Source organism: Gymnoscopelus braueri, assembly GCF_963280865.1.
Source record: "Gymnoscopelus braueri genome assembly, chromosome: 10".
NCBI lineage: Eukaryota > Metazoa > Chordata > Actinopteri > Myctophiformes > Myctophidae > Gymnoscopelus > Gymnoscopelus braueri.
The window spans coordinates 5,168,082-5,178,253 of NC_137611.1; the positions used below are offsets into that span (position 1 = coordinate 5,168,082).

Sequence of the window (10,172 nt, forward strand, 5' to 3'; positions counted from 1 at the left end):
ACTACAAATATGTTTACAGCTTTAGAAAAGACATTCAAGGTTCATGCAGTGCTTTTCCTTCTATAGATTATTTATTACTACTTTATTACTTTTTACTTTAAGTATTTATTCATAGTCATAGTCTCTGTAGCTGCTAATATGCTTACATAATTAATCTACAGTAGGACGTCGTGTAGGCCAGTGGTGTAATGTGTATATACACACCACTGGCCTACACGACGTCCTAGATTAATTATGTAAGCATATTAGCAGCTACAGAGATGACCATGAATAAAAAGTCGGACATAGCTAATATCTCACTCACCGGAGACAAATTATGAGCCGTTCAGATGATGGACTGATGGGTTTCCGCCAATTTGTCTCCATCTTGGTGATCCGAGGACCCACTCTATTCAGCAGGTCATCGAACTGGGCCCGATTCAACCTGAATTGACGCTTCCACTTCTTTTCATACAGTCGCAGCTCCTGGACCAGTAGATGGTACTCCCGCGCTGCTCGCGGGTCTGGAGGATGCTGTGGACCCACTCACGGGACCTTTGATAGATTGAATACTTTATTTAGACGTTTGCAGAAAAAAGCACGTGAAAATAGGCTACAGTTACAATACAAGGTCAACCAAAGTAGGATTAAAAAAACCCAGGAAAGGCAATGGCTTGTTTCAATTGGTCCTTTTGTACTCAATTCATAGTGAGATTAAATGACAGACAGATATACACTACTATGCAGAACATCATATAAACCATTTAGAATTGAAAAATAAGAAAAAACAAAAATATATACAGTAAAAAGTTCTGGGGGGGGGGGGGGTGGTTACCTTTGCTGCTGCTTCTTTATCTTCCAACTTTTCCATCCCAAATAACTGGCTGCGATCATCAGAAGCCTTTTCTGCTGTTTGCTTTTCATGGTGAAGATGAAAAGAGGACAATGGACGTACTGCCACGTCGGAAGCACGTCAAATACCACAAATTCCTTTGTGCATTCTTCCGCAGGAAAAAGTTTATCAGAAAACAGCGGCGCGAGTAAATCATCATTTACGGTACCCAATTTACATGCGCTTCTGAAGGAGGACATACGGTTATCACAGCAGGAACTAGCCTGGTAAACCCTCCCTCCGGAAATCTCAATTCCATTTCATTTCAGGAGTGAGTCTGGCCTGATCCGCCTGTCTGCAATATTGGCTGTGCTGGAGTTGGGCGGGAGTAATACCGTTGACTGACAACCCCTTCAGCCAATGATAATTTTTCCCCTTCAGCCAATCAGCAGTTCACCAGTCTTAATGTGACGCGACGGGACTTTTGAGACAGCCATACCCAAAATGGGTTGCCTTTTTCGGGTACAATGGTGTCACTGCCCGCCCCTACCGGTTCTCTAAATTTTTTTTTTAAATAGGCTTTGTCATGATTAATTGACCACATATATGAAGTTAAACAACTAAATTCTATCCAAACGATATCTTATAAGTAAATTCCGTGCCTCAAAATAGAAGTTAGAGAGCTTTTTGAAGTAAAAAAATAGCGGAGAATTGGCCGCACAAGAAAAAGATGGCTGCCGTTCGTGTTTTGGGCTCACTCGAACTCGCCACCTGATTGGCCAACGTAAGCTGTCAATCACAGAACAATGAGCGACGACGCTGATAGGCCCGGCCGTTTGGCATACACAGCCAATATTGCAGAAAGGCGGATCATGCCAGACTCACTCCTGAAATCAAATGGAATTGAGATTTCCGGAGGGAGGGTTTACCAGGCTAAGCAGGAACACCCTCTAGGCGATTTTTATCACCCGGAGTCGCCCAGACTCACCCGCTGTTAAAACGTACTGTGAGGACCAAGCCTTCGGCGTCAGGCCGTACATGTTCGAGCCCCTGCCCCTCCATGCACAGAACCACGGAGACGGGGGTGAAGCTGCAGGCGGCGCAGCAGTGCACCCACCACAGCACCCCCATGTGTCTCAATGGTAACGTTCAGTGGTGGAAAAAGTACTCAAATGTTTTACTTAGGTAAAAGTATCAATACTGCAATGTAGAAGTACTCTGTTATGAGTAAAGGTATTGGTATCAAAATGTACTTAAAGTTCTAAAAGTAAGAGTACTAAAATGTTTGTAAATAGCAGATCTACGTGTTGTGAGCTTGTAGATCTGCTATTTTCAAATAGCCTAGTTATAAAATAGGCTGAAGTGGTTAATGTATGTTTTTTTGTTTTATAATGTAATAATTTATATCTGCAAAGTAACTAAAGTTTTCAAATAATTGAGTAAAAGTATAATATTTACCTCTGAGATGTAGTGGAGTAGAAGTAAAAGTACTGAAAATTGGAAATACTCCAGTAAAAAGAAAAAAATACCTCAAAATAAGTACTTGAGTACATGTACTTAGTTACTTTACACCACTGGTAACGTTCCATTATAATCAATTATTTATCTTGCTCAATATTGCATTATTGTTTATTTGTCTAGCCCCATTACGAACCTCTCACTCCGCTATACAGCTCCGAGATGAGGTTCCACTGTGAGCAGTTTGGAAACTAGCATTTCGTTTTTGGATACGATGTGGCGAAAAGGGTAATCCACGGACCCTTTGCGGCCGTTCCACCGATTTCCGGTAGAGCTCGCAGTGGAACCTCATCTCGGCGCTGTATAGCGGAGTGAGAGGTTCGTAATGGCACTGTTATTTGTTTAGACCTGTTGCATTCTATTAATACATGTCCTATTGTCTCTATTATGTGTACAGTCAGCTTGTGGAGCTGGTGGATCCTACTTCTGGTCGCTATTCGACAGTAGAGGACTTCTCTCCACCGCCTTCACCGAAAGCGGCGAGCCTCGAGTTATATTACTCCTCAGGCTCAGACTCATCGTCGGAGGAGGAGGAGGAGGAGGAGGAGGAGGAGGAGGAGGAGGAGGAGGAGGAGGAGGAGGAGGAGGAGGAGGAGGAGGAGGAGGAGGAGGAGGAGGAGGAGGAGGAGGAGGAGGAAGACTCAGAGACAGAAGAAGAACATGAATACCAAGCATACGGCATCAGGCCGTACATGTTCGAGCCCCTGGCCCTCCATGCACAGAACCACGGAGACGGAGGTGAAGCAGCAGCAGCTCTACCTTACCAACCTCGCCCACGACAGCAACACGATGTGTCTCAATGGTAACGTTCCATTATAATTGAGCTATTATATAAGTATTGCATTGAGTAGAACAGTTCATCTAAATCAGTGGTTCTCAAAGTGGGGTCCAGGGACCCTCAGGGTTCCTTGGGGAGGTTCCAAATGTACCCTTACAGGTCTGTAACTATGGGAGCGTACTAAACGGAACCATTTGTACGCTCTCAGAGTTATGGGGAAACCACTGACCTAAATGATGAGCTGCATTCATTCAGTGATTTTTCTACCTTGGCTAACGCATTAGGCTCTAGCACAGTGGATCTCAACCCTTGAGGGGTTCCAGGGGGTCCCCAGCAAATACATTTTCACCCCTTTATCCACATTGTATACATTGGCTGTTCAAAAATAGCAGATCTACAAGCTCACAGCGCGTCACTGTGATTTGCTATTTTTGAACATTTTAGAAAAATCTTGGAAGTGTTTGAAGATTTTTTAATGATTTTTAACACAAATAGTCTCTTCTGGGGGTCCCTGGCACAACACTTTTTCAGATGTGGGTCCGCGGCCAAATGTATATCAATTTAGGGGTCCTTGGTATGTAAAAAGTTGAAAACCACTGCTCTAGCGAGTTGAACGCACGACTGGCACTAATCATGTACATACATGTTAGGTCAAGGTAGAACTTCACTTGTCCACATTGGTTGTGCATGTGACATGCATGTTAATACTTACTTTCTGCCCTGATTGTTAGGCTCTAGTTGTGAAGTTATTTGCAGTATTCATCCACACTAATCAGTGCAAACCCTCACATTATGCTCATGTCTGCTTATCATTCAGGTGTACCTGCGGCTGCTGCCATAACATGGATGAACCAGTCACAAGGGTGTGCTGTAAGGACATTGTCAAGGTCAGTAGTGTTACAGCAGAATGACTGTCGGTCCGTCAACAGCATAAATATACATTATGGTGGTACAATCCACTGTTTAGACTTAGGCTTGTGTCCCTAAAAACCCAACTTGCCCTGCATACAACCTACCTACACCACTATTTCCCCTCCTACAGTATATCCATCCATTTTGCATGTTTCAATGCATACAGGTGAAAGGGCCTTTCTGTGTGGAGTTTGCATGTTCTCCCCGTGTCCCCTAGCGGGTAGGTACCCTCACAAACAAGACCAGGAGACCTGGTTCTGCCAGACCCAGAAGGAACAAATTCCTACACACCTACAAACCACTTAATAAGTGAAAAGTATAAATCATTTTAGGGGTTTTTACGGGTCCATTTGGTTCCATTTGTACACTCTCAGAGTTACACACTCGTAAGGGGCCATTTGGAAACCCCTTAAGGCACCACGAAGGTCCCTGGACCCACATTTTAGAGCCACTTGGAGTGTTTCCAGTGAGCCAACATGCACAATATCAGCACCCTGACTCTGTTTGACCAGAATGGAACCGAGCCTTCATTAGTATCATTGGTGACACCTGTGAAATGTCTTCACAATATGGCTGCTGTGCTACAGAGGCGTTGTGAGCTTGTAGATTGTCTATTTTTGGCAAAGAGTTATAGGTGTAGCTAGGGAAAAAAGAGCAGCAAAAGCTTATCTGAAACACCATTTTATACAATATAGAGGGGGTCCCTGCTTCATCTCTCTCTCAGCTAGGGGGTCCTTGGCCTGAAAACGTTGAAGACCCCTGACTTAGACAATTGGCACTGGGTGGAAAAAAATGGGGGATAATTATAATTTAATGGGATCATTATATATATTTTTTGAATGTATACAGGTAAAGATGGGCAATAATACTATTGCATAGGCAAAAAAAATCTACCCAGAACAATGTAAAAAGTAGATATGTGCTGAACGTTCAGCATCGTTGCAGGTTATTTATTTTTGCTCTCTTGTGCAGGTTATGGAAAAATGTGCAGACTCACCAGAACCAGAGGCTTCGTGCATCACCCTACACCCTGGCTTCTATGCAGTGTGCCTGAGCCCATGGCTTCAGCAGCACGAGCACGACAACATGGTTCAGCAGTACGGTCCCTTTGATCAGAACTTCACAGATGAGGAGTGAGTATGAATAACAATTATGTTTCTGTAGCCGTTGTTGTCTATTTCCTCTTGGTATCAAATCAATGCTTGTCAAACCATTTCACCTTTTATGATGTCATCAAAATACATATAAGTTCTGTCCCAATTCAAGATCTTCATTATTGTCTTGCATTGCTCTTATTCACTTTGATTGATCGATTGAATATTTTTTTAGGCAAAAATGTAAAACAGCACAGTTGCATTTTAAAATACTTTGTCTAAAACAGGGGTCTTCAACGTTTTTCAGGTCAAGGACCCCCTAGCTGAAGCAGGGACCCCCCCCTACTATATTGTATACAATCGTGTTGCAGATTCAACGTTTTCTTTTACTTGGTCTACCGTTTTTTCCTCTACAGTACCATACCTCTTTGCCAAAAATAGCAGATCTACAAGCAAGGCGTTGTGAGCTTGTACATTATTACATTACAGTCATTTAGCAGACGCTTTTATCCAAAGCCACTTACAATAAGTGCATTCAACATAGGTGGGGAACAAAACTACTAATCACCAGAAGTCTTTAAGTGCATTCTCTTTTAAAACAAGCAGCTAAGAGTATACCTAGCGCTAAAGTAAAAGTGCAATATATCAGCTACCTACTTTCATAAACAGATGAGACAAAGTAGGAAAATCAAATGAGCAAGAGCTAAAACAAATAAGTGTAACGAATAAACAAGATCCAATAAAACAATAAAGCAAGAGTTCGTACAACTTGTAGATCTGCTATTTTTGGCTAAAGTTCTCCTCAGAAAAGGGATGCTAGGGTTCAAGTGGTAAAATGCAAAAAAGAAAAATATATATATACATACATACATACATACATATCATATCACACAAAGATTTGGCGGCCCCCCCTGTAGTAACTCTGAGGACCCCCTAGGGGTCCCGGACCCCCAGTTGAAGACCCCTGGTCTAAAAGGTCCGTTCAAAACAGTCCTTGCGGTCTTGTTTCCAATGAGGTCCTTGGTATTGAATTCATAGTCATATATATATATAGTGGCACTACAGTTCAAATATCAACACAAATATACAGAAAAAGATAACACTATGTACAAACAAAAAGCAGGGAAAAAAATAATAAAGCTATATGTACAAAAAAAGGGCGGGGTGGGGGGTCGTCTGTCTAACGCATACATAGGCAACTGGCGGCCCGGGGGCCACATGCGGCCCCCACCTGCACTTAATGCGGCCCACAGGTTAATATGGTATATATTCAGCTGTTACAATACCAAACATGCAAACATGACCCGCTTTAATTACTTCTATATTCTATATTAGTAGCTTAATGACTAGAATAAAAATTATATTGTCTTTTTTTTATGTCCAATGTATTTGTAATTAAAGGGATACTTCACTTTCAAATAAAATAAACATTAAAAAAAATTATTTAAAAAAAATGAAAGAAGTTATGGCAAAATAAAGGCCCCCTCACACATTAGTAGGACACTCTAATGCGTGAGGGGGCCTTTATTTTGCCATAACTTCTTTCATTTTTTTTAAATAATTTTTTTAAATGTTTATTTTATTTGAAAGTGAAGTATCCATTTAAGTTCAAAAAGTTAACTTAAGTGTAACTAAATGCATTTGAAATCAAATTAAAATGTAACTTTTCAGGATTCCAAAATAGCAAAAAAAAAATCAGGATTCCAATTCAAAAGTAGCAAAAATAGCAGATCTACAAGCTCAAAACAGCTTGTAGATCGGCTATTTTTGCTACTTTTGTGTGACATGGCGAAGTACGGCATTCAGTTACGAAAAAAGTTAAAATAGGGAGATAAGAGGTGTCTGCCCAACAGTACATGCAATGTGGCCCTCTGGAGTGAGTGTGGAAATACAGTGGCCCTCTCCATCATCAAAGTTGCATCACCCCTGGTCTAACGGGAAAATAGTACTACCTCCATTTTTTGGCCTCCTGAAAGGTGAATTTTCAGGGCTGTTTTAAACGAGCCCAGCGAACTGCACTTTTTGAGGGATCACTATGTATGTGCATGTTGCATGAGTTATTTTTATCTCATTTTCGCCTTCATGTCGTTGATTCTGTTTTAGACGTTACCGGCACACAGCATACCGGTCCTTCGCGAGATGGTGTTGGTTTTACCTGGGGAGAAACGTCCGTGTCGTCATCCCGTCGTGTGCGGTCAACAAAATAAAAGCTTCCTTCCCATCTGGAACCACAGGCGTCTGGCTGCCTCCACTGCAAATGGAATGATTTCTTTTTTTCACAAATAAATGACGATAATGAACAGAAAACTTGCTTTATTTTGCAGTTAAGATATTTAATTCAAGTGCAACAGATTACTGCATGTTCCTGGTTGGGTTTTGTCATCTACAGTTTTAGTTCCATAAAAAACACCATAAAAGAAAAAGGGGTGCAGGGGTTTGACACTAACGGTTGACCGACTGCCTGTCGCAAGTTAATAAAACTTTCGGGCAAGTGGAGTCTGCTTTCAGGTTGCCTGACAGGCAAGTGCATTCTGTCTTCATACAATATTATAGGCTCTTTATGAAGAACAATGTTACCTTTTTACAACTAGCAGTTGCACTCATTCTGTTTTTTCAAAGTGACTGTTGCCACTCTGCAGCTATCGATTGAATTTCACATGATTTTGTTCTACAAGCGCAAATTTCACCCATCATTTTATAATGGAAAATTTCCCTTTCGGGCAATGGGCATGACCTTTGGGCAATTAGAACATGACCTGTACTTGCCCAAGTGCCTCTGAGACCTAAGTGTCAACCCCTGTATTTTGACAATACAATATAGAGAGTATGCACATGCCTCACTTTTCCACCGGGACACGCATCTAGACTGAGTGGTAAAACATTGAGCAGCATGGAGCGTTGGAGTTTGGAAGCGCTTGTTGGAAATCACTCAACAGTCCTGTGTACCAACTGTTTCAAATTACACATAATGCAGGAGGCAGCAGGACGTTGCGTTATTGAAAACGAGCGCTTCCAAACTCCAACACCTAGAAAAATAATCTCCTGCACGTAATTTATTGACAGAAAGTATCTCATAACATGTCTCTATGATGGATTTCTATGAAACAAAAACTTTGCAGATAGAAAGAGGATAATTCAAGATTTCCGTACAGTTGCAAAGTTGGTGAGTTTAACGTTGTTTAATACAATCAGATTTTCTGTTTAGATGTATGGGGCTGTTAAGGCCAGAAAGTTGTTTTTTTTGCCACTCAGTAGGCGTTCCCGCATAACTTCCGGGTACGATGATGTCACGCACATAGCCTCTATTGTCACAATATCGATAGAGGTATTTGGTGAAAGATAAGTTATATTGCACAGCCCCATTTGAAATAACATTTTATTTTACTGTCATGCCACCTAGTGGCCAACCCCTCATGGGATTATATGACACCTTTTCAGCAATCCTATCAACACCCCAAAATAAAAACAATTGGTACATAAGCAACAGTTGCAGACATTGCTGTTTGTATGCATCATGGACTACAATATAACAAAACATAGTGTACATATCCCCCACCAGTTACACAAGGGAAGTGTAATAAGTGACAATTGTTGGACCTTAGTTACTGTTGTGTACCTCTAGCTTCAAACACAAAGTCTGCCACTAAGACGTGCTGATGATTGCAGAGATGACACACACACACACACACACACACACACACACACACACACACACACACACACACACACACACACACACACACACACACACACACACACACTATCCTCCAAACATACATTAACCACTTCAGCCCTATATACATTTTGGCCATTTGAAAATAGCCGATCTACAAGCTCACAATGCGTCGCATCGGCTATTTTCAAAACATTTGTATACATTTGAAAACTTGAAATGGGACAATCTGCATTATGAGTACTTTCTACTTTTGGTACTTTGAGTACATTTTGATACCAATACTTTTGTACTTTTACTCAAGTAAATGTTTAATTCCGGACTTCTTCTTGTAACAGAGTATTTCTATATTGCAGTATAGGTACTTTTTCCACCACTGCTTACAGTGTGATTCTTCTCTCCTCGTCTCTACCATGTCTTTCTTTCTTCTCTTCTTTCACCTGCCTGTCTGTCTTTGTGTCGTAGCAGCAGCTCTTGAAAGTCCTGTACTTGTAGCAGGCACACAATGCACAACCAAAGTGTGTTTAGTGTTTACAGGTCAGCCGTACCCAAGCAACATCCCACTCAATCCATAGTGTTCCAAAATAAACATAATTCATACTTGTATCTTCTATGGGGAAAACAATACTCAAAATGACCAGCATTTTCTACTGTAAAAAGCTGAAGCTGCTCACTTGCCAAGTTGCATCTATTTATGTTCACTCCAGTATTATATTGTATAAACAGTGAGGTCAGATCAGCAATAAGCACTACCCAGATAGGGTACGGGATAAAATGGTAAAAACAAAATGACACTGTATAACAACTTACAAAACACAATAACCTATATAATTATAACATAATAATCGCCTCTTGACAGGTGTTGACTTTTGAAAGGAAAGAAAAACCTGCCTAATGATGATGTCACTGGTAGGCGGGTTTCTGAAGTGTCCACAGCCCTTTTATGAGACACAGAGTAGACGAGTAGACAAAAATGGAACAATGTTTTCATCCTTTAACAGTCATTTTTATTGAATCGACATTACATGGTGCATAAAAACAACTGTCATGGGCACCCAAACATTTCTGCTACATCATGCACCTTTTTCATTTCTACAAAACAGGTTGGTTGGAGTGCGTGTTTTGAAGCCCAAGTTGAATTTCAACACACTCAGAGGGGCAGCAATACCGTGAAGCCTGGATAACGTTACAAAAAAATAAGAAATACGAATAATAAAACTAGTTAGTCCCCCATATGAAAACTCAATTATGGCAATAACAGAAAAGTATTTCCATGATCACACCAATACCAATACACCAGCACTTAGAATACATTGCAAATACCTTTACTTATGTTCTTGAAGCATGTTTTGACATAATCCATTGCATGAGATAACACAAATTAAG

General features: G+C 41.0%; 1 protein-coding gene across 1 annotated transcript in view; it reads left to right on the plus strand.

Annotated features, from left to right (window-relative positions):
* Window positions 1-7,466, plus strand: part of LOC308092840 (uncharacterized protein) — a gene marked incomplete at its 5' end in the record, with an annotated part of 33,961 nt that extends 26,495 nt beyond the window's left edge. The window contains 4 exons of the mRNA XM_080438939.1: window positions 3,072-3,131; window positions 3,925-3,994; window positions 4,992-5,152; window positions 7,217-7,466. Coding sequence (XP_080295065.1) covers window positions 3,072-3,131; window positions 3,925-3,994; window positions 4,992-5,152; window positions 7,217-7,379 — 454 coding nt within the window. The 3' untranslated portion in view covers window positions 7,380-7,466. The remainder of the gene's footprint in view (window positions 1-3,071; window positions 3,132-3,924; window positions 3,995-4,991; window positions 5,153-7,216) is intronic.
* Between the last annotated feature and the right edge of the window lie 2,706 nt (window positions 7,467-10,172).